We start from the raw sequence: 24,439 nt of genomic DNA, 5'->3' as shown, positions 1-24,439 counted from the left end.
TGCAAGTTGGGTAAGCACAGTCCTTGGCGTCAGCCTCCTGCTGTCCCCATGGCTCTGGGTCGGGGTGCACATTCACGCCCTTTGCCCTCTTTCATCCCCATCTGGCTCTCCCCTTCAGTGCAGGAGGCTGCAGCTGCATCAGGTCTCTGTCACAGTGACACACCATTGTGTTGTGGGTGAGCTGTGTGTTGCCTGGTGAGAGGGACCCTTCCCTTCTCTAATCGTGTCTAGCTTGGCTGCAGCTTCCAAGGGTGGACATTCAGAACCTGCGTGTCCCAGAGGAAACTGTCCTTCGTGGAGGTGTGCAGGGTGAATCTCTCATGCGTCTTGGGAGGAGAGGCCTGTGCTGGTTGCTCAGTGGGGGCTGTGAGTCCCAAAGTCAAAGGGACAGTTCTCGGTCACTCTGTGGCTCCCTGGGGTCTGGTGGCTGAGCTGGAGCTCAGGGTTTCTCATGTTCTTCCTGACCATCTTTGAGGTCCTCTCTTCTCTGCCCAGCTGATTGTCCTGTGGTCACCACACCTTCCCCGTTGTGGTGCAGGAGGAAGTGGGGAGTTACCCAGGAACCCCACGGGACATGGCTCATTGAGACGCAGGAAGGGGAGCCTAGGACAGTGCAGGGGTTCAGAGCTGGAGAGATTCATCCCTACTTACTCCGTGGCCATGATGGGCTCAGCCCTCCATGTGCTGACATACCCAGGGGTCTGTCCTGAAGATTTTGACCTGGCCAAGCTACTCTCTGTAGAGGAGGAACAGGCAGTGGCCAGAGAGCCTGTCTGGAGGGACGTTGCTCACACCTGAGAGGGCGGGTGGGGGTGAGTTGTGTTCTGGGAGCAAAGAGCAATAACACCCCCCTTCTCCCCGCAAGCACACAGGAGAGGTCTGTCTTCCCAAGGGACAGCTGGGGGCAGGTGGCCACATCCCGGATGGTGCCTGTGTGTGAGCATCACACGCGCTCTGTGCCCCCCGGGGTGCAGCGGGCAGGCAGGTCACAGGGTGCCTGGATGATTCCTGGGGAGGCTGTGGGCCCTGAGGCAGCCGCTGTTCTGTGTCAGTGCTAGGCTTGGCCTGGGATGCCCCAGAGAACAGGACAGATGGAGCAGGGGCGGGCATTTAGGGAGCAGTGACAGAAAGAGTTGGTGAGATTGGAGGGATGTCACGAGGGGAAAGTGCCCAGTGTGGCGTCACGTGCACCAGCGCTGTCCTAGGAGATGCCTTTAGCTGGGCCCAGGGAAGGAGCAGGTGTGTGGGGCAGGAGCTACCTGCAGAGAGAGTGGTGTTAGGTTGGCGGCCGCCAGGTCAGGGAGGAGCTGACAGAGTCCCTGTGGGGAGCACGGAGTGCGCTGAAGACTGGTGCCAAAGTGACCCTGGTGAGGATGGACCCTGCTGGGATGTGGGTTCCCCTGAGGGAGGCTGGCATCCCCTCGGAAGGCTCCAGGCTGGGAGGGACTCTGTCGCCCTCTGGTGGACATTGAGGGAAGTGTGAACAGCAGCAATCCCAGGCCAGGCTGCATGTTTTATTCCACATGGATCTGTACACTTCACAGGAGGTCACACATGTATTATGTTACAGCTCCGTCACCTTCCAGCCCTGTGAGTCCCATTCTCTGTGGCTCTACATTCACTGTTCTCCCTCTTTGACAATCAGATGTCCCAAACGCAGATTTTTGTCACCTTCTGTGAGTTTGTGTGCAGTAGGCGGCACTGTGTATACCCTGGGGGCAGTGATGTCTGGGGCTGAGCACTGCACATGGGCTTGGGAGCAGAATAGGGAGCAGCAGGGTGGGAAGATCAATGTCAGGGCGGGGAGGGACAACTCATTTTCATTTTCTCACTCCCAGGGACCAGAACCCAGGATTCTGACTCCAGGGCACAGTACTACACCCTGCTGGTGTACCTGGATGTCATCATGCTCATAGTGTCATGTTGCCTTGGCATTCATTTTTTAAGGTGTAAGATTATTTGCCTCAAATCAGAGGCAGGGCTTGGTCACCATGGCAGTTTCCAATACTGTATCTGGTTCAAATGGCTCCAGTTGGTGGCCAGAGATAAAATCTTAGAGGCATCTCTCCTGCTTGGTGTGCTGGGCTCCCCTCTCTCCAGCTGCTTTCTTTAAACTGATCATTCTGACATTCGCCCTCACATTTAAAGTGACCACCTCTCAGTCACAGCGTGAGCTCCTGGTCCCAGTGTTTGCTGCTTGCTTTGAACACATCCATTAAATCTCCCTGCTGGAAACCTGTCAGATAACACCCTGGGCTTAATAAAGCCATTGGCTTACCGGTCTCTTCTCTCCTCCCTGCCTGGGCTCACTGACCTCTGTTTCTGTGGTCTCCAGGTGTGCCGAGTGCTCCCCAGTGTCTGTAAGTAGTAAAAATACTTACACTTTCACCCTGTGGTTGTATCGCTGTGGCCTCACATGCCATCCAGGGCCTGACACTGAGGCTGCCCTATGGGACCTGTGCTGAGTAGCCCCTGCTGGAGCTCTCGTTTTGGGGCCTCTGGTTCTACTGGGGACAGGAGCTTCCAGCTAACTTGATTGAAAAACTGATGCGTTTCATTGAAAACACTGGGTCAGATGATGTATTCATGGGCTTCAGCTGCCATAACAAACATCTCAGCCTAGGTGAATTAAATAATAGAAATCGATTTTTCACAGTTCTGTGAATAATGTGCTATTTTGACCACTTTAAAATGCACAATCAAGTGAAATTAACCACATACACAGTGTTATATTACCATCACCACTATTTTTCCTAGAAAATTTTTATCATTTTAAACCAAACTTTGTATCTTTTAAACAATAACTCCCTGTATGTTCCACCCTAGACCTTGATCATCTCTACTCTGTCTCTATGAATTTGCCTATTCTTGATATTTCATATAAATGAAATTGTACAATTATGTTATTTTGTTTCTGACATAAAGTCCATGCATCTTCTAGCAGATGTCAGTGCTTCATTCCTCTTTATGGTAGATTAACATTCTGTTGTATGTGTCACCATATTTATTTATTCATGTGTTGATGAGCACTTGGATTGTTTTCATATTTTATCTCTTGTGAATAATGCTGCAATCAGCATTCCCATGCAAGTACCTGTTTGAGTCCCTGGATTTAATTCTTTGGATATATACCTAGGAATTGATGTTGTTTCAAATGAGAATTCTATCATTAGCTTTTTGAGGAACAGCAAAACTGTTTCTCCTAGCGGCTGTACCTTTGTATATTCTCACCAGCAATGTATGAGGATTCCAAATTCTTCCTAATGCTGCTACCTGTTATTTAACATTTTAAAAGAGTGTTAGCCAGTTTTGTAGGTGTGACATGGTGTCTCATTGCAGCTTTGACTTTGTATTTTCCTAATGACTAATAATGCTGAGTATCTTTTCATGTCCTTCTTATTTGTATATCTTCTTTGAAGAAATATCTATTTGAGTCTTTTGCCCATTTATAAATTGGATTGTTTGTCGTTTTGTTATTGAGTTGTAGCTAGTTCTTTATATTATCTGGACATAAAATCTGCGTATTTGTGGTTTGCAAGTATTTTCTCTCATTGTATGTCTATTAATTATTTTCTTGATAATTTCCTTTGATGCATAAATGTCTCGCATCTTGATAAAGCCAAATTTATCCTTTTTTCTTGTTTGTCATGCTTTTGTATCATATCTAAGAATCTATTGCACATTTGAGGTCATCAATAGTTACCTCTATGTCTATTTTAAGATGTTTTTATGGTTATAGGTCTTACATTTAACTCACTGATCAATTTCTTAGAGAATTGTTTGATATGGTGGGAGGTAGAGTTATCTAAATTCACTGTTTTGCATGCAGTTTTCTAGTTGTTTCTGCACTATCATTTGAAAGGAGAATTGCCCCTTCATTAAATTGTCTTGACACCCTCTTCAAAGAGTAATTGACCATAACTGTGAGGCTTTATTTCTATACTCTCAATTGTATCCCATTTGTCTTTATGTCCATTCTTTTGCCAGCAGCTTCTGTTTTAATAATTGTACTCCTTTGTGAGATTTCAAATAAGAAAGTTCGAGTCCTACAATTTATTTTGGCAAGATTGTTTTGGCTATTCAGGGGTACATTTTTAAAAGGTAGGGAGGCCATTGTTTCACAATTGGGAAAGCGTTTTCTGTCTTCTTCAGGGGGAAATTTGGGAGAATCTTTTAAGAAGCTTTATCTAAGTAGGTAAACTCTCACCACTTTATTTGCTGAAGTGCTATGTTAAAGTGTGCATTGCCTCCTGTGGAAGAATTGTAAGACCCTGGAAGCACTTGCCTACATGGTGAGAGGCAGTGAATACCATGATGAGGGGCAGAGAGGACATTGTTTTGGGATACAGTGTTGTTAGGGGAGTTGTATATGTCTCTACTTCTTTGTCTCTGTATAGTAGGTTTATGGACCAGCCCCACAGGGTCGGTGGATTTTTCTCCCTGTGTGCAGAGACAAGAGATTGTAGAAATAAAGACACAAGACAAAGAGATAAAAGAAAAGAGAGCTGGGCCGGGGGGATGACTACCACCAAGACATGGAGACTGGTAGTGGCCCCGAATGCCAGGGTGTGTTGATATTTATTGGATACAAGACAAAGGGGCAGGATAAGGAGTGTGAGCCATCTCCAATTATAGGCAAGGCCGCATGGCTTATGTGTCCACTGGACAGGGTGCGCTTCCCTGCCTGGCAGCCAAGGCAGAGAGAGAGAGGAGAAAGAGAGAGAGAGCTTACACCATTATTTCTGCTTATTAGAGACTTTTAGTACTTTCACTAATTTGCTACTGCAAACTAAATGGCAGAGCCACAAGTACAGGATGGAACATGAAGGTGGACTAGGAGTGTGACCACTGAAGCACAGCATCATAGGGAGATGGTTAGGCCTCCGGATAACTGCGGGTGGATGTGAGTAATGTCAGGCCCTCCACAAGAGTTGGAGGAGTGGAGTCTTCTTTAAACTCCTCCAGGGAAAAGGAGACACCCTTTTCCGGTCTGCTAAGTAGCGTGTGTTTTTCCTTGACACTGAGGCTACAGCTAGACCATGGTCCGCTTAGCAACGGGCGTCTTCCCAGACGCTGGTGTTACCGCTAGTCCAAGGAGCCCTCTAGTGGCCCTGTCTGGGCACAACAGAAGGCTCACACTCTAGTCTTCTGGTCACTTCTCACTATGTCTCCTCAGCTCCTATCTCTGTATGGCCTGGCTTTTCCTAGGTTATGATTATAGAGCGAGGATTATTATAATATTGGAATAATGAGTAATTGCTACCAACTAATGATTAATGATATTCGTATATAGTCATATCTAGGATCTATATCTGGTATAACTATTCTTGTTTTATATTTTATTATACTGGAAGATCTCGTGCCCTTGGTCTCTTGCCTCGGCACCTGGGTGGCTTGCCACCCACAAGTGGGCATCTCCATTGGACACAGTAGGTTTTGAAATCCTTGTTTATCCTCTGGGGTCTGGGTCTTGGCTTACCTGTTAGCTGCAGCTGAAAGAGGTGTCTGCTAAGGCAATGACACCTGTGGGGAGAAGAAGAGTTCAGCAGAGTGAAAGTAGCTTGGGCTCAGAGAAGCCAGGAAAGTCTGACACTTAGAAACTATGGGTCAGCAGATTGTTGTCCTCAGGGGTAAATGGGCCATGCCAGTTGCCATTGCAGTGGACTGGAAGACGGTAAGTGATGCTGGGTATCCCATGTTGTCTCTCAGCTCTGCAGCTGAAGATTTGGGCCCTGGACTGGTATGGCCCTGCAGCAGGGGAAGGGTATACAGGGATGGCTGCATATCAGGACCAAGTCCATGTCATCTTCTTAGGCATTGTTACTGAAGATGGAGGATTCTCTTCAGAGACCTGGCCTGGAAACATGGGAGGGCTCACCCCATTCTTTTAAAATTATTTTAAGAGAACAGTATTAGCAAATGTGGTACATGTTTTATTCTGCTAGAATCAGTATTACTGTCACGTTTTACAATGTTTCTTGTAGAAAACGGCCAGAGCCAAACACACAATGTGCATTTAAAGGGGACTCTACTATAATTTCAGTTTCCTACCTCTTTATAGAAACCATCTTCTCTGCAAACACACAGGCAATATCTCTGTGTTCATTTCTATTGGGAGCCCTGTATGCAAGGTGGAGAGAGCCACATTTCCCCTGAGATGTTATGTAAAAGTTTGAGGTTGAGATGACATATCTGACACTCTGTTGTTACCCTCAGAAGCTACTACATGTGAAATTCTAATGACTGCATTATCCCGCCAAGTGAAAGAGGGAAGTATGAGCAAGGACGTTTAAGAGGGATGAGAGCGTCATCATGATGGGGAGTCTTGTTCTGACATCTTGGGAGAAACTGCCCACAGTGTGAAATCATCAGCTTGTTGTCGTGGTTTACAGTTTGGGCGGCTGTCGTTATGGTATCGAACATTTTGGTGAGCTCTGAGTGGCTCATGCTTCATGTCCAAGGGTTTTCCCGTGAAATTTACATTGAGTTGTCCACCTCCAGCTTATAGGGCTTCTGGAACAGCGTGGGTCTTGCTCTTAGTGATTCCATGGGAGAAAATGGAATTGGAGGAACTAGTAGAATTCAGGGTATTGTCCAGTCTACAGGTGGATAATAAAAACACAGAAACAATGAACAGAGCTGCAATCTCATAGCAGGTGTACTACAGTTTTTATTTTCCACATAATTTTTCTCTCTATGGGCATCTCTATTTTTACCAATGATAACTTCAGTAGCATAAGTTTGTTTGCAAAATAGGTTGAGTTTCCTCAAATTTGGTCTGATTCTTTACATAAGTGCAGCTAGAGTAGCAGTGGACCATGTAGGCTCTCTTTTAAAATTTTCTTTGCTCTAAGTTTTTATGAGGAATCTCAGATTAAACTTTTACAAAACTCTTGAGAATAGGAAGCCAAACCAAGGCTGACTTCAGACTTTGCCTGCAGTTCATATTGGTTCATTCTATCTATATTCTTAAATATAACATCCCAGTCAAAGCCTTGGTACTATAACCAATGATTTCAAATGTGTCCTGTTACAAGGAGAGCAGATTGTTACTGTACTTGTGCAAATATGTGTATTACCATAAACACATCAATATTCATGAATAGTTGCCCAATTCTGGGACAGTCGGGTAGAGAGCAAAAGTAAATGTTTCAATTATCATTCCCAGAAGTATAGTTTATTGAACTGCTATAAGCTATAGATAGATTAAAAGAGAAAAATTCCATAAATCTAGAAAACAAACCAATTAAAGAATCAGCAAATTTTCAAATAAAAATCATAAAAACATTATCCTCATTATTATCAATTATTTCAATGAAATCAATGTTTTTCCTGCTTGGTCTAGGCTGGGAATTTTATGAAGATATCAGCCTGTTTGTTAAAGTTTTGGAAGTTCTTAGAGAAATTGGGAGGGTTCAGGAGGAGAATTTGGGATTTACTTGTGCCCATGGGACACAGGCTGGGAATAAGAATATTTTCCTGACTCTTCTGTGAAAGCCAGATACACTCCACCTAAAACCCTATTGCGAAAGAAGCTGGGACCCACTTACCAGAGACTTTGACTGTCATGGATTTGGAGCTTTCCTCGCCAGTGGCTGAGTTACGAACAGAGCAAGCATAGAGCCCACTATGCTTTGTAGTAATTTGGGGGATAGAGAGCTTTTGTCCTGATAGCTGAAATTTCCCATTAATTGTCCAAGAATACTGTGCCGGTGGGTTAGAGTCCGCAAAGCAGGACAAGGAGAGGTTTTCTCCTTTATGGTAATAGGTGAATGAAGGGTAAATGCTGGGGAGGTCTGGACCATCTGGAGCAAAGAGAATAAAGCCACAGGTGATGTCATCCGAGGGAAGGGGATGCTCCTGGTCTCTTGAAGGACACAGTGACCCTCTGAGCGAACACACACCCTCAGGTTCCAGCCAAACCCCCTCTATGTTCACTGAGCCAAAGCCTGAGGTATTCACCTGTTTCTCTCTTCAGAAGCTGTGAGCCCCAAGTCTCCCATGACAAGAGCGTCCCCTCCCCTTATATTCTTGGTTAAGGCTGTGCCTACCCATGTTTTCCCAGGGCAGGGAGTCATGGCCAGCTCGGATGTTTAGAAGTAAAGGTGTCTATGCTTGGACCGGAGAGAGACTGAGAGGCCTGGCCTCTGGTCGTTTGGACTTAAGCTTGTGTCCTGACCGACAGAGGAACAAAAGATACTCACAGAGGACATTCAGGGTGACTGGGTCACTGCTGATGCCACCATATCGGTCCCGTATTTGACATTGATAGGGTCCTGTTTCATTTCTCGTGATACTGGATAGAATGAGGATCCTGTTTTCAATGGGTCGCTTTACCCTGGGACTGATCGGGAGGCTCTGACCATTTAGCCACCAAATATAGGTATAGTTCTCACTCTTAGGTTCACAGGTGAAGGTTAAGACATCCTTATTCTCCCTGGGGTTTAAGTTGTTGATGGTGACGTATGGCTTGGGCAGCTTTGCTGTGTGGATAACAGAGAGAAGATTGTCCTATGTGGCACCTTTGTTTCCTCTACAAGCATCCTTCAATCAGAGTTGGCATCTCCCACCTCTCAGCCCACCCAACTCCTTGAAAGCCAATAGCTGGTGCGTGTGTCACAAGACAGATGCATGATGATCTAAGGGCTCAAAGACTGTGGGGCTGCCTGCTCTGTCTTAGGGAAGCACAGAATTTCCCAAGTGTCAATTGAGCAGCAGCGTTGGGTCATGGACATACACGTCAGTGGGAGTCATAGCCTCTGGTACCCCTCGCAGTCACTCTCTCATCAATTGACTCGCTGGCTCACCCTGGGTTCCTTACCTGGAATGTGCAACTGCTGGGCCCCTTCCAAATTCCATCCTATTTTGCCCCCCTAAATGTGATTTCTCTGCAGCTTTCATTTCCAAGGACATTCTAGAGATGAGTAATAATGGGACTTCCCATTGTCCTGAAACCCTGATGATACTGAGCATCCTGGCCTGGGATTGGATGTTTCAGCAGAAATAACACAGGGGAGACCAGAGTCAAGCCTGGAGGTCAGTTCAGTCATCAGGCAGTGGAGGCACAAGGTGGGGCAGTTTTTTGCAGGTGTTTCACGAGGACTTACTTGAACCAGTGACCTCTAAAGATACAGCAGAGTGCAAGAAATGATCTAGAAAGAGTGAAAGGGACTGGCAAGAGCTGGTGGCTTTGGAGCAGAACCATGTTCCCTGTCCTGGGTTCTTTAAGTTTCCTCACCTTCTGCAGAGGGCAGGTGAGGACCATGTGGATCTTTCCAGAAATACATGTGGACATTTGCAAATACAGAACTGACTGGTGGAAAGGATGGGAATGAGCTGCTGGAAATCTGGTCCTCGTGGACAATCTGTGTTTGCTGGATATGAGACAAATTTGGTGAGAAGTTTTGCAAATATTTTCTTTCATTGGACATTCTACTCTCTGATTCCATGGGTTCGACTACTCTAGGGACCTCATGTAAGTGGATTCCAGAGTGAATATGAGAAGAGACTGCTGGTTGCCAGGAGCTGGGAGTGGGGAGAATCAGAAGTTGGTCATGGCTGTGCAGTTTCAGTTATGCATAATGGGGAGGTTCTAGAGATCTACTGTACAGCTTGATGCCTATAGTTCACACAGATTGAGTATTTCTTCTGCATAAGACTTAGGACAAAAAGTGTTTTGGATTTCTGACATTTTTCATTCTGAAATATTTTTCATATACTTACTGGTTTAGCATCCCAAATCTGAAAGATTCAAAATCTACAATGCTTCAGTGAGCATTTCTTTTCAGCATCAGATTAGTAGGCAAAAGTGGGAGGTGATAAGCCAAATATATTCTTGCCCTTTTTTTTTCTCTCACCACGTTTCTAGCTTGGTGATTAGTTTTCAGTCAATTCCATACTGGCCATGCTGCACTGGTATATTTTTGAAGGCTTTGGGATGTGAGAAAGGCTGATTGCTATTTTCTATGTTATCAGAACTTTCCACCTTTTCGTGGTTGCATCTTTTTCTCAGTGTTTCTCTTGTGGCAGTCATTAATAAGGGCCTGTCAGGTCAGATTTGGGACAGAGTTTTCTAATTCTGCAAAAAATATTACTGGGATTCTGGTAAAGGTTGCCCTGAATCTGCAACTCATTTTGGGTGGTATTGTCTTTCTAAGAATATTGATTCTTCCAATCCATGAAAATGAAATGTCTTTCCATATATTGATATCTTCATTAATTTGTTTCAGCAATGTTTTGTAGTTTTCAGGGTATAATCATTTGACCTTTTTGGTTAAACTTATTCCAAAATATTTTATTCCTTTTGATGTTAATGTGAATTGAAATTCTTTTCTTAATTTCCTTTGAGATTGTTCATTGTTAGTGTACTGTCTAAAGAATGATCTAGAAAGAGTGAAGGGGACAGGCAAAAGCTGGTGGTTTTGGAGCAGAAACATATTCCCTGTCCTGGGTATTTGATTTTCCCTCTCCCTTTGCAGAGGGCAGGTGGCTCTTCCCTGATAGCTAGATAGACTTCACTGGAAAACATATTGCCAATGCTCCAGGGATCCACTTACCAGGGACTATGATCCTCTTGATTATGAGATTTGTTCCACCAGTGGCTGAGTTATGGATGAAACAGACATAGACCCCTCTGTATGTTTTAGTGATTTGGGGGATAAAGAACACTTGTGCTGATTGCTGGAACTTCCCATCAATCAGCCAAGAATGCTCTGCCAGTGGGTGAGAGTCTGTGAGGCAGGAGAGCTTGGGGACTTCCCCTGTATGGTAATAGGTGTATGAGGAAGAAATGGTAGGGGCATCCAGGCCATCTGGAGCAAAGAGAATAAAGTCACAGGTGATATTGTCAGAGGGAAGGGAAACTCCTGGTCTGTGGAAGGGCCACAGTGACCCTGTGGGCCAAGTCGCAACAGTGAAGTCCCAGCCAAATCCCTGCTGTGTTCACTGATCTGGAGCCTGAGACATTCACCTGTTTCTCCCATCACAAGCTGTGGAGCCTGAGTCTCCATGACAGAAGCAGCCTCTTTTCTCCTATTGTTGATCAAGCCTAGGCCTACTCTGGTTTGCCTGGGGCAGAAAGTCATGGCCAGCTTTGATGTCCAGGGGTAAAGGTCTCTGTACTTGGACCTGAGAGAGACTGAGAGGCCTGGCCTCTGGCCATGTGTATTTGGGATGGCAGCCTGGCTCCCAGAGGAACAGAAGATACTCACGGAGGAGATTCAGGGTGACTGGGTCACTGCGGCTGGCACTCACTGGGTTCCGTATTTCACATTCATAGGGTCCTGCAATATCGTTTGTGACACCAAATAGAATGAGGGTCCTGTTGGCTTCAGACAGCTGCAACCTGTGAGTCACAGGGAGGCTCTGACCATTCATCCACCACAGGTAGCTTGCGTCCGGAGTCTCGGGATCACAGGTTAAGATCACAACCTCCATGTCCTCCCTGGGGTTTAAGTTGCTGCTGGAGATGGAGGGCTTGGGAGTCTCCGCTGTGCAGAAAAGAGAGAGAAGATTGCCCTGTGTGGCACCTTTGATTCCTCCAAAGGCGTTTTTCAATCAGAGTTGGCATTTCCCATCTCTCAGCCCACCCAAGTCCTTAAAAGCCCATGACAACTGTGTGTGTTACAAAAGAGATGCATGGGAATATGAGGGCTCAGAGATTTTGAGACTGCCTGCTTTATGTGGGAGAAGCACAGACTTTCTTAAGTGTGAATTGAGCAGCAGCATTGGGTCACGGAAAGGCACAGGACCAACAGTCACAGCCCCTGGTGCTTCTCTTAGTCCCTCCGCCGCCAATTGCCTGCCTGTCCCACCTTGTGGTCCTCACTTGGAGCATGCAGTACTGGAATCTTCTTAGTTTCAGTCTTACTTTGCCCCCCAAGCTATGTTTTCTCTGCAGCTTCCCTTTCCAAGGACATCCTAGAGATGGATGATGGAACTTCCCATTGTCCTTAAACCCTTTGGGTACTGGAAAGGCTGGCCTGGGACTGGGTACTTCAGCAGAAATAACACAGAGGAGACCAGAGTCAAGCCTGGAGGTCAGTTCAGTCATCAGGCAGTGGAGCCACAAGGTGGGGCAGTTTTCCCAGGTGTCTCATAGTGACTGGCTTGAGCCAGTGACCTCTGAAGATATAGGAGAGTCCAAGGAATGACCTACAAAGAGTGAAGGGGACAGGCAAGAGCTGATAGCTTTGGACCAAGACCATGTTCCCTGTTCAGGGTCCAATGTGCTCCCTTCCCCCTGTAGAGGGCAGGTGAGGACCATGTGGGTCTTTCTAGAAATACATGTGGATGTTTGCAAATGCAGAACTGAGTGGTGGAAAGGGCGAACATGAACTGATGATGGAAGTCTGGCCCTCATGGACCATATGTGTTTGGTGGATATTAGACCAATATTTGGGAAGAAGTCTTGCAGATACTTTCTCTCATTAGACATTCTACTCTGTGATTCTGAGTTTGACTACTCTATGCACATCATATCAGTGGATTCCGGGGTGAATCAGAGAGTAGAATAGTAGTTTCCAGGAGCTGAGATCAGGGGAATAGGGCGTTGTTCCGTGCGTGTGCGGTTTCAGTTATGCAGGATGAGGAGGTTCTAGAGATCTCCTGTACAGCCTCATGCCTGTAGTTCATACAGATAAAGTGCTCCTTATGCAGAAAGCTTCAAACAAAGTGTTTTGGATTTCTCATTTTTTTATTTTGGAATATTTGCAGTATATGTACTGGTTTAGCATCCCAAATCTGAAAAATTTATAATCCAAAATGCGCCAGTGAGCACTTCTTTTTGGCATCACATCTGTACTCAGAAGTGTTGAGTTTTGGAGCATTTCAGATTTTGGATTTCTGAATTTGGGATGTTCAATTTGTAATACTGGAACTTTTCCATAAAAAGTTGTCAGGAGTTTAGACCTCATGTTGTGTTCTGACTCCAGTAACAAAAAATACATTTGGAGGAAACATGAAAATGTTTTCATAAGTGGAAATTTTTACTGATGGTGCGACCATCTAAGATCAATTGCTGGTAGTAGTATTTCTCTTGAGACCAAAATAAGGTTTAGGTGTGCCATGAATTCCAGCAGGATCACATTATGCTTAAAGAAAGATGCCAAAGGTGATTTGAAATTAGCAACCCCTTAAGTAGAGAGAGTCCCGTTAAAGGACAGAACTGGTCAGTGCGTCAATTACATAAAGGGAGGAATGATGCCAAATTAAAAGAAGCGATGTGTGTTATGTCAGTAAATATAGAAAGAACTCCCTGCTTCTAAGTTCTGTGCAGAGTTAGGAAAAATGGGGAGGACCCCAAAACACGCATGTGAAATGCTTTCTTCATTTTTTCTTAAGCTCAGGAAACACCACTAGAGTGTAAGTTTGTGTGAATTAGGAAGAGTCTAAGTGAGATGCCAATGGCTCGTGTGTCTCCCCACATGAAGAACTCCAATGCATGAAAATGGCATCATCATGAGGAAACAGTTGTATGTGGCACAGGCAGTAAAACCATCAGATAGCACCACCTGGCCACCTCCAACTGGTCCCCAAAACCACCAGTATTCCCATTACGTGTATGTTACAGCCTTTGTAGTTGTCCCACAACTACAAAATTTAAAAATTGCTATTGTCAAAACAAAATATTAAATATGAAGTTGAATATGTTGTTCCACTTTTTTTTCCCCACTCTTTTTGAACTTTCCTGTTTCAGTTTTGGATGTTTCTATTGACACATCCTCAAGCTAGGTATTCTTTCCTCAGCTGTGTGCAGTCTACCAGTAAGCATCAAAAGCATTCTTCATTTCTCTAACAGCATTTTTTTTTTTTCTGAGACAGAGTCTCGCTCTGTCGCCCAGGCTGGATTGCAGTGACATGATCTCAGCTCACTGCAAGATCCAACCCCTGGGTTCACGCCATTCTCCTCCCTCGGCCTCCCAAGTAGCTGGGACTACAGGCACCCGCCACCGCACCTGGCTAATTTTCTGTATTTTTAGTAGAGACGGGGTTTCACCATGTTTGCCAGGATGGTCTCTATCTCCTGACCTTGTGTCCGCCTCGGCCTCCCAAAGTGCTGGGATTATAGGTGTGAGCCACTGTTCCCAACCATCTCTGAGAGATTTTAGCGAGTTGTTGACTTTTGAGTTTCTTCAGCTTTTTATTTAGTGTTAGAACTGAGTGACCAATTTCAAGCTTGTTATATGCCTGAAAGGAAGCCGGAGGTCTCTAGGAAGTGACCAGAGAATGTGAGCTCCATGGCAGGTTGAGGATGGAGTCACGATTGAAATGGGTGAAATGAGCCCATGGGCTTTGGGGACTGCAGCACTGTCCAGCCTCTAACACCCTGGTGAGTCAGTGCAAAGATTACAACAGTGACAGCAAACTAGCATGGCTGACTCCATCTGACATCTAGTCTCAGGCTGGCTGTCCTCACTCATTCCTAGGCATCGCCAGGTTAACCTTGGGAGAAATTTAGTTTATGGTTTAACCTTGAAGCAGGAATGAGAATAGTTCCTCCATAAAACTAACACCCTTACTTTGCCCAGGGACTGCCTTTGTAAAACTAGTGAAAGACAATGAGATTAAGATGATAGGAGGGAATTGAATTCTGCTAAAATGTAGGCACAGTTTTTATAATCCCTGACTGCTCAAATGTCATTTGGCCAGAGTTTACAAAATTTGTAACTAATTGCTGCTATAGATAACATCACTATTGTAGAACGTGAGATTGGTCTTTTGAGATGTTTCTCGTTCTTTTGCATTCTGGCAACCGGCTGACCTCATCCATACCTATGACTAATGGCTCAGCCAGTCATGTGGTCCCTACCTAGAGGCAGATTCAAGCACAAACAAATCATTTCCCTCCGCCCGCATGATTCCATCACCAAGCAATCAGCAGTACTCATTTTTTAGTCCTGTGCCCCTGAAACTATCCTTGAAATTCTCTAACCCCTGATCTACCGGGGAGGTTGATTTGAGGAATAATAATCCTCCATCCTCCTGTTTGGCAGACTTGGATTCGTTAAAATCTTTCTTTACTACAAATCACCATCTCAATAAATTTTTTTTGTGTGTGTGCAGGAGGCCAGAAGAACTTGTCTGGCAATTCTAAGAGTGGATGGAGGAACTGCCTATCCCTGTCCCATGGTCTTGTCCACAGGTCAGCCTCACAAAGGGAAAGAGCCCTGGATGGGAATACAGTGGAAGGTCATTCTCTTAGTGACCTGGGGACATTGGCTCGAGATGAAGCCTGGCAGGAGTGGCAACTCTGGTGATTTCTGCACCTTTCCTATTTCCTCGGAGGTGGGCCAGGCCACAGTGTTAGGGGGAAGGGAACAGAACAGCCAGCCTAGTTAGAGGGAGTGTCTGGGGAAGGCCTAGGGATGGAGGAAGAAGATGTTCAGGACAGGGCTTGCCAGTCAGAATGAAGTTGGAGGAAGACGAGGGACACGGAGAAGCAGAGAGAGGAAGAGACACCATGGCAGTGAGCAGTGGGGCTACACTGACTTCAGAGACCCCAGGGACCAGGTGCCCCCAGTTCCACAGTCCAGGACCAAGGAGCCCTGAGAACCCTCCGGTGGCCAAAGAGCTTCAGAGTTACATGAGGTGGGGTGGCTTTAGGGGCAAGAGGTAGTGGGGGGATGAAACATGTGTGTCAGCCTCTGAAGGACAAGGGACAGGTGTGGCTAGAACCTCCTAGGATTCTGCATCCAAGATCCCTTCTCTAAAGAGGTTTTGGATCATTCGATTCTTCATTCGTTTCCTTCATTTGTTATGTGAGAGCTCCTGAGTGTGTCTCTCTCGCTGGGCCTGTGCTGGTGCAGGGTGCGAGTGGGGAAAGAAAACAAGGTCCTCTCCTTGATCCTCTCATGACAGTGACATGGACACTTTGGGAGACACACGATTTCAGGTTCAGTGATGGGGGTGAAGATCTATGAGGAAGGCCTGGACAGTTTTTTGCACTGACTCTGACGGTTGAGGCAGGTGATTCAGTTCTGGGGTACAGACTAATCAGCTGACCATTTGCTCTCACTCCTCTGAGGTTTGGATGCCTAAGAAGAGAGGATTTGGCCCAATAAATGACTATGGGTCCTTGGGACCCAGTAAGCCCTCACTTCTGGTGGTGGAGAGGATGGGCCTGTGGCTGCAGACAGACCTCATGTGACCCTGATCTCCTCTTTGTGTTTGTGTGACTCTGCTTCACTGACTGCCTTCCTGTGCCTCAGTTTTCTCTCAATGAAATAAGCTAAATGGCAAGTGGACTGTGGCTTTTCATGCTATCTGTGAATAAATTTTAAATTATTCACAGTCACCTGACCTAATGCTTGGCACAGTGGAGGTGTTCACACAAACAGCACTTATTATTAATTTCCTTCCATGAGAAAGCACCTTTAGGTCAGATCCCTGTGGACAAGCTGCTACCAGGTACATATTCTCTCTTCTGTTTCTGCTTCTGGGGACATTAGACTTTCTAAGGACTGTCCTAAGCCTCCCAAGGCAGTTGGCTGATGGTCTACAAAGCTTGTCTTTCTGTCCTCTCCACTCTGAGTCTCAGGTGAACAAAGGTCTGTCCTTGCCCAGATGAGGCTCTGAGGGCTGAGCCCTGGCTGGTGAGCAGATCCAGGAGACACAGTCCTCAGACAGCTGGTAAATCCTTGGTCCCAGTAAGCCGTGCCCAAGAAGCCACAGCCCAGCCCTGGCACAGGCTCCTCAGCTTTATCTGGAGTAAGGATTTAGGGACAGGGGTCTGGGGTTGAGGCTTCTAGGGCTGAGCTTCTCTGAGAGTATCTCAGGGGCTCCTGAGGCCAAGCCCTGCTCAGTTCTCCAGGGTCTTTCTCAGGGTGAAATTTATGAAGAGGGCATGAGGAGCTTGGCTGAGACTGATCTCCTGCTGCTGAGTTCCCCCGTCAGACTGTCCTTCCTCTGCAGCAAGTGTCTGCAGGGTCTGGATGTGGGAAAGGAATTCTGATCTGTTGAAATTTGTCTCCTCTGTGTATGTCCTGCACTAAATGCCCAAACCCCAGCATGGGACGTAATACAGGGAGGGACACAGGCACAGTCTCGGCCTGACAATCCTGTGTGTGTGAAGTAGAACTGACCCCTGCCCCCCAACACCCAGGGATCATCTGGAATCACTCACGGTATAAGGTGACGGTGAAATGTCCAGTTGCTCCTCTAGTCTCATCACCTTGCTTTATGATGTGTAAGGTGTAGGGACCTGTGTCCTCCCGCGTGACATTCTGGATCAGCAGGGATGCATTGGAATATACTGTTTCTCGTCCAGTGTATGCAGGCCCAGATATAATTATGTCATTGTCTACTACATATGATGTAATGTAATGGTAGAGGTCCGTCATTTGCCCTTTGTACCAGGTGTAGCCAGTAAGATTCTGGGGCAAATTGTGGACAAGTAGAAGAACGTCCTTCCCCTCGGAAATTTTGGGTGGCTGGGCTTCAATAGTGACTTGGGCAGAGGTGGGCGTGTTCCAGAAGTTTAAAAGTGATGCTAGGAGGTAGAGAGAGCATCAGTTAATATTGAGACCTATGTATTGGGGTGAAAAGGTGGGGCACTGGGTCGTGAGATGGTCTCTTCAATCCTCAGCCTTGAAGACACACACACACACACACAAACACAGACATGCGCACAATAAGGGCATGTGTGTTTGTGTGTGTATGTGTTTGTGTCCTACTGTCCTACTAGGGCAAGGTCAGCAGCATAACCCCCATTCCTTCAACACTTCTGACCTTGTCATTTTTCTGTTTGGAATCCTCTTCCCCAGGGGTCCGCATGGCCCCCTCCACACTGCCCTCAGGTCCTGCTCACATCAGAGCATCCTTAGACTTCTTTCCTGACACCTCCTTCAGAGACCCTGGGTCTTCCCTTTATGACCTTTCCCTGCTCTGTTCCCTCCAGGGTTCTTGTCAACACCTGACCTCACATTCTCGATCTCTTTGCATCTGTGTCTTCCTCCCCATGACAGCGTGAGCTCCATGAGGACAGGGACTTTTGTGATCTTGGTTGCACCCCAGTGCAGACTGCAGTGGAAGGAACAGGCTGCAGACTCCTGTAGATGTGAGAGTTCTCAGGGCCCTCCACGCCCTGGGTGTTTTCTTTTTTTCCCCAATTGTTGAGGTTTTTTGCTGAGGACAGTGTTTCATGCCCTGCTTGTATTTTTATTTGAAGTGTCATCTGATGTAGTTATTATTATCATTTTTCAAAATGTGATGGCCCCGATGATTAATCAGGAAAACAGAACACTTAAGATTTTCCTGCCTCTTACCAATTCCTGTTCAGTGAGGTTTTCCTGTTTTGACCCCTGTCCCTCTCTGGTGTATTTTCCATTATCCAGGCTCCAACAGAGCCTTCTTTCCTTCTTTTTCTTTTCTTTTTCTTTTTTTTTTTGAGACAGAGTCTCGTACTTTTGCCCAGGCTGGCTTGCAGTTGCGCTATCTCGGCTTGCTGCAACTTCCGCCTCCCGAGTTCAAGTGATTCTCCTGACTCAGCCTCCCGAGTAGCTAGGATTACAGGAGCACACCACCATACCTGGTTAATTTTTTGTATTTTTAGAAGAGACTGGGCTTCACTGTGTTGGCCAGACTGATCTTGAACTCCTGATCTTGTGGTCCACCCACCTCAGCCTCTCAAAGTGCTGGCTTCTTTTATTGTTTAGAACCCCATCCTCTCCAGGAGACCCGATCCAGTGACTCTGCTTCCTCCTCCTGTCCTCTCCCAGGAAGTTCTCTCCTCACCTGTGAGCAGGAACCCCTTCCAGGTGATGCGCTGTGTGTACAGAGGGGCTGAGAGGGGCCCCATGGTCTCTGTTGCCTGCGTGTTCTCTTCTGTGGAATGAGCCTAGGATCCAGAAGCTTCTTGAGCACGGCTGTCAGCTGTGCTGTCCTTCCTCCTTCTGTGCTGAGCCTCTTCCCGGTGCAGGAGCACTTCTCAGGCTCATGGGCGGGGTCAGGCCCAGGACACCTCTCTGTCCCCTCCTCTCTCAGTCCTGCCTCCTTGTCCCTCCTTCTGTTTTTCCTTTTGTCTGTGTTTCAGGTCCCTGGGAATTGTGGAGGCCTCTGCCTTTTTCAGCAGTGATTCTTTCACCAAACCTCAACACACACTTTGTGCAGACACACACACACACACACACAGAAGAGACACACACAGACACACAGAGTCACACACTTACCCTGCAAGTTGGGTAAGCACAGTCCTGGGCGTCAGCCTCCTGCTGTCCCCATGGCTCTGGGTCGGGGTGCACATTAATGCCCTTTGCCCTCTTTCATCCCCATCTGGCTCTCCCCTTCAGTGCCGGAGGCTGGAGCCGCACCAGGTCCCTGTCACAGTGACGCCCCATTGTGCTGTGGGTGAGCTGCGTGTTGCCTGGTGAGAGGGACCCTTCCTTTCTGTAATCGTGTCTAGCTTGGCTGCAGCTTCCAAGGATGGACATTCAAGACCTGGGTGTCCCAGAGGAAACTGTCCTCCATGTAGGTGTGCAGGGTGAATCTCTCATGCGTCTTGGGAGGAGAGGCCTGTGCTGGTTGCTCAGTGGGGGCTGTGAGTCCCATAGTCAAAGGGACAGTTCTCGGTCACTCTGTGGCTCCCTGGGGTGTGGCGGCTGAGCTGGAGCTCAGGGTCTCTCATGTTCTTCCTGACCATCTTTGAGGTCCTCTCTTCTCTGCCCAGCTGATTGTCCTGTGGTCACCACACCTTCCCCGTGGTGGTGCCGGAGGAAGTGGGGGGTTACCCAGGAACCCCGTGGCACATGGCTCATTGAGACGCAGGAGGGAGAGCCTGGGACAGAGCAGGGGTTCAGAGCTGGAGAGATTCATCCCGGCTTACTCTGTGGCCATGATGGGCTCAGCCCTCCATGTGCTGACATACCCAGGGGTCTGTCCTGAGGGTTTTGACGTGGCCAAGCTACTCTCTGTAGAGGAGGAACAGGCAGTGGCCAGAGAGCCTGTCTGGAGGGACGTTGCTCACACCTGAGAGGGCGGGTAGGGGTGAGTTGTGTTCTGGGAGCAAAGAGCAATAACACCCACCTTCTCCCCACAAGCACACAGGAGAGGTCTGTCTTCCCCAGGGACAGCTGGGGGTAGGTGGCCACATCCCGGATGGTGCCTCTGTGTGACCATCACACGCGCTCTGAGCCCACCGGGGTGCAGCGGGCAGGCAGGTCACAGGGTGCCTGGCTGATTCCCGGGGAGGCTGTGGGCCCTCAGGCAGCCGCTGTTCTGTGTCAGCACTAGACTTGGCCCGCGATGCCCCAGAGAACAGGACAGATGGAGCAGGGGCGGGCATTTAGGGAGCAGTGACAGAAAGAGTTGATGAGGATGGAAGGAGGTCACGAGGGGAAAGTGCCCAGTGTGGCGTCATGTGCACCAGCGCTGTCCTGGGAGATGCCTTTAGCTGGGCCCGGGGAAGGAGCAGGTGTGTGGGGCAGGAGCTATGGGCAGAGGGAGTGGTGTTAGGTTGGCGGCCGCCGGGTTAGGGAGGAGCTGACAGAGTCCGTGTGGGGTGCACGGAGGGCGCTGAGGACTTCGGCCAAAGTGACCTTGGTGAGGGTGGACCCTGCTGGGATGTGGGTTCCGCTGAGGGAGGCTGGCATCCCCTCGGAAGGCTCCAGACTTGTAGGGACTCTGTCGCCCTCTTGTGGACAGGGAGGGAAGTGTGAACGGCAGCAATCCCAGGCCAGGCTGTATGTTTTATTCCACAGGGATCTGTACACTTCACACGAGGTCACACATATGTTATGTTACAGCTTCATCACCTTCCAGCCCCGTGAGTCCCATTCTCTGTGGCTGTACATTCACTGTTCTCCCTCTTTCACAATCAGATGTCCCAAACCCAGATTTTTGTCACCTTCTGTTAGTTTGTGTTTGTGTGCAGTAGGCGGCACTGTGTATACCCTGGGGGCAGTGACGTCTGGGGCTGAGCACTGCACATGGGTTTGGGAACCAAAGAGGCAGCAGCAGCGTGGGAAGATCAATGTCGGGGGGGCAGGGACAAGTCATTTTCATTTTCTCACTCCCAGGGACCAGAACCCAGGATTCTGACTCCAGGGCACGGTACCACACCCGGCTGGTGTCCCTGGATGTCATGATGCTCATAGTGTCATGTTGCCTTGGCATTCATTTTTTATGGTGTAAGTTTATTTGCCTCAAATCAGAGGCAGGGCTTGGTCACCATGGCAGTTTTCAGTACTGTATTTGGTTCAAATGGCTCCAGATGGTGGCCAGAGATGAAATCTTAGAGGCATCTCTCCTGCTTGGCGTGCTGGGCTCCCCTTTCTCCAGCGCTTTCTTTAAACTGATCATTCTGACATTCGCCCTCACATTTAAAGTGACCACCTCTCAGTCACAGCGTGAGCTCCTCGTCGCAGTGTTTGCTGGTTGCTTTGAACACATCCATTAAAGCTCCCTGCTAGAAACCTGTCAGATAACACCCTGGACTTAATAAAGCCATTGGCTTACCGGTCTCTTCTCTCCTCCCTGCCCGGGCTCACTGACCTCTGTGTCTGTGGTCTCCAGGTGTGCCGAGTGCTCCCCAGTGTCTGTCAGTAGTAAAAATACTTACACTTTCGCGTTGTGGTTGTATCATTATAGCCTCACATGCCATCCAGGGCCTGACATTGAGGCTGCCCTATGGGACCTGTGCTGGCTGAGCCCCTGCTGGAGCTCTCGTTTTGGGGCCTCTGGTTCTCCTGGGGACAGGAGCTTCCAGCTAAGTTGATTGAAACACTGATGCGTTTCATTGAAAACAGTGGGTCAGATGATGTATTCATGGGATTCAGCTGCCATAACAGACACGTTAGCCTGGGTGAATTAAATAATAGAAATCTATTTTTCACAGTTCTGCGAATAATGTGCTATTTTAACCACTTTAAAATGCACCATCAAGTGAAATTAACCACATACACAGTGTTAAATTACCATCACCACTATTTTTCTTAGAAAATTTTTATCATTTTAAACCAAAACTTTGTATCTTTTAAACAATAACTCCCTGTATGTTCCACCCTAGACCTTGATCATCTCTACTCTGTCTCTATGAATTTGCCTATTCTTGATGTTTCATATAAATGGAATTATACAATTATGTTATTTTGTTTCTGACATATTTCACTTAGCATAATGTTTCCAAAGTCCGTGCATGTTCCAGTGGGTGTCAGAGCTTCATTCCTCTTTATGGCAGATTAACATTCTGTTGTATGTGTCACCATATTTATTTATTCATGTGTTGATGAGCACTTGGATTGTTTTCATATTTTATCTTTTGTGAATAATGCTGCAATCAACATTCCCATGCAAGTACCTGTTTGAGTCCCTAGATTTAATTCTTTGGGTATATACCTAGTAATGGATACTGTTTCAAATGAGAATTCTATGATTAGCTTCTTGAGGAACAGCACAACTGTTTCTCCTAGTGGCTGTACTTTTTATAATCTCACCAGCAATGTATGACGATTCTAAATTCTACATAAGGCTTTCACTTGTTATTTAACATTTTAAAAGAATGGTAGCCATATTTGTAGGTGTAATGTGGTATCTCATTGTGGCTTTGAATTTGTATTTTCCTAATGACTGATGATGTTGACTTTCTTTTCATGTCCCTCTTGATGATTTGCATATCTTCTTTGAAGAAATGTCTATTTGAGTCCTTTACTTATTTGTATACATTGGGTGGTTTGTATTTTTGTTATCGAGTTGTAGCAGTTCTTTGTATATTCTGGGCATGAAACCATTGTCTATGTGATTTGCAAATATTATGTCTCATTCTGTGTTTGGTCTTTTTATTTTCTTGATAATATCCTTTGATGCACAAAAGGCTTGCATCTTTAGCCCAATTTATCTATTTTTCCTTTATGTTTCTCATGCTTTTGAGTCATACCTGAGAATCCATTGCCCATTTGAGGTCGTTAAGTTTTACCCCTGTGTCTTTTTCCAAGTTGTTTTTATGGTTATAGATCTTATAACTAACTCACTGATCCATTTTTAGATAATCATTTGATATGATTGGAAGTATAGTTCTCTAAGTTTATTGTTTTGCATGTCGTTATCTAGTTGTTTCTGCACCATTACTTGAAAGGATGATAGTTCCTCCATTGAATTATGTTGACACCCTTGTGCAAGAGTAATTGACTATAAGGGTGAGGGTTTATTTCTGGACTCTCAATTCTATCCCTTCGGTGTCTATTTGAATTCTTATGCCAGCAACTTCTGTTTTTAATAGTTGTAATGTTTTGTGAGATTTCAAATGAGAAAGTTCAAGTTCTGCAATTTATTTTGGCAAAATTGTTTTGGCTATTTCAAGGGTACTTTTTTGAAAAGCAAGGAGGTCAATGTTTTGCAATTGGGAAAGGCTTTCCGATATTCTTTTTGAAGGAAATTTTGCTGTCTAAGGATCTTTTCAGGAACTTTATCAAAGTAGGTAAATAATCACCACTTCCTTTGCTGAGCTACTGTGTTAAAATGTGTGTTGCCTCCTGTTGAGGAATCAGGAGACCGTGGAAGCACTTGCCCATGTGGTGAAGGACAGTGAGCTCCATAATGAGGGGCACAGAAGACATTGCTTTGGGACACAATGTTGTCAGGGGAGCTGTGTGCATCTCTACTTCTTTATTTCTTTGTACAACTTGCATATCTGCTGGACATACTAGATATTGAAATCTTTGTTCATTCTCTTGGTTCTGGGTTGGCTGACCTGTCAGCCAGAACTGAAGGACATGCCTGGCAGGGGAGTGACTCCCATGCGAAAGAGCAGGGCTCAGCAGACTGAAAGCAGCTGGGACCCAGAGAAGCCAGGGAGATCTGACTCTCAGAAGTCAAAGACCAGCAGGTGGGTGTTCTCAGGGGTAAATGGACTGCACTGGTACCCATTGCAGTGGACTGGAAAAAGGTGAGAGGCTTTGGGTATCTCATTTTCTCTCTCAGCTCTTCAGCAGGAGATTTGGGCCCTGGGCAGGTACTGTCCTGCAGCAGGGGCAGGGTAGACAGGAATGGCTGCATATCAGGCCTAAGTCCATGTCATCCTCTCAGGCATTGCCACTGAAGATGGATAATTTTGTTCAGAGGCCCAGCCTGGGCACATGGGAGGAACCACTTTGTTAACATTAATTTTAAAAAGCAGTATGCATGCTTTATTCTTCTAAAATAATTATTAATGTCATGTTTTACAATGTATCTCTTAAAGGAATGGTGAGAATCATCTACATAATGTATGTTTTATATGGTCTTTCCTATAATTGCAGCTTTCATATGTTCTTATACAAACCATTTTCTTTGGGAACACACAGGCAGTATGTCTGTGTTCATTTCTACCAGGAAACATTTGTGCAGGGTGGAGAAAATCACATTTCCTAAAGAGAGATGGAAAGCATCTGACTACCAGAAAAAGTGTCCAAATGCTGCTGGTAATGATCATGGGGCTGCAGGTGGAGGTCAGTTTGAGGAGGTTTCAGGG

General features: G+C 46.5%; 1 protein-coding gene across 4 annotated transcripts; it reads right to left on the bottom strand.

Annotated features, from left to right (window-relative positions):
• Positions 1-5,912: 5,912 nt before the first annotated feature.
• LOC129466589 (pregnancy-specific beta-1-glycoprotein 7) lies at positions 5,913-18,959 on the bottom strand. 4 transcript variants are annotated; one of them, XM_063620047.1, is made up of 6 exons: positions 18,733-18,959; positions 17,123-17,488; positions 11,211-11,489; positions 8,205-8,483; positions 7,551-7,805; positions 5,913-6,599 (listed from the first exon to the last, which is right to left on the bottom strand). In XM_063620047.1, the coding sequence occupies exons 1-6, from the start codon at positions 18,794-18,796 to the stop codon at positions 6,583-6,585; spliced, it is 1,260 nt and encodes a 419-aa protein (XP_063476117.1). In that variant the 5' UTR covers positions 18,797-18,959; the 3' UTR covers positions 5,913-6,582. The 4 variants fall into 4 exon arrangements, with proteins under 4 accessions (XP_063476117.1, XP_063476119.1, XP_055106323.2 ...); XM_055250348.2 differs by lacking the exon at positions 5,913-6,599 and adding an exon at positions 6,654-7,195; XM_063620049.1 differs by lacking the exon at positions 11,211-11,489.
• Between the last annotated feature and the right edge of the window lie 5,480 nt (positions 18,960-24,439).

Source organism: Symphalangus syndactylus, chromosome 17, assembly GCF_028878055.3.
Source record: "Symphalangus syndactylus isolate Jambi chromosome 17, NHGRI_mSymSyn1-v2.1_pri, whole genome shotgun sequence".
Classification (NCBI taxonomy): Eukaryota; Metazoa; Chordata; class Mammalia; order Primates; family Hylobatidae; genus Symphalangus; species Symphalangus syndactylus.
The sequence above is the reverse complement of the archived record's forward strand: the minus strand, read 5'-3'. Positions and strand labels throughout refer to the sequence as shown.

Excerpts from the sequence above, each read along its gene's own strand:
- LOC129466589 (XM_055250348.2), bottom strand. The coding sequence starts at position 18,796 with ATGGGGCCCCTCTCAGCCCCTCTGTACACACAGCGCATCACCTGGAAG. Across the intron at positions 8,484-11,210 it reads AGTCACCCTGAATCTCCTCC|CAAAGCTGCCCAAGCCATAC; the intron begins GTGAGTATCTTC and ends TTATCCACACAG. Across the intron at positions 7,806-8,204 it reads AGTCACCCTGAATGTCCTCT|ATGGTCCAGACCTCCCCAGC; the intron begins GTGAGTATCTTT and ends TCTTTGCTCCAG.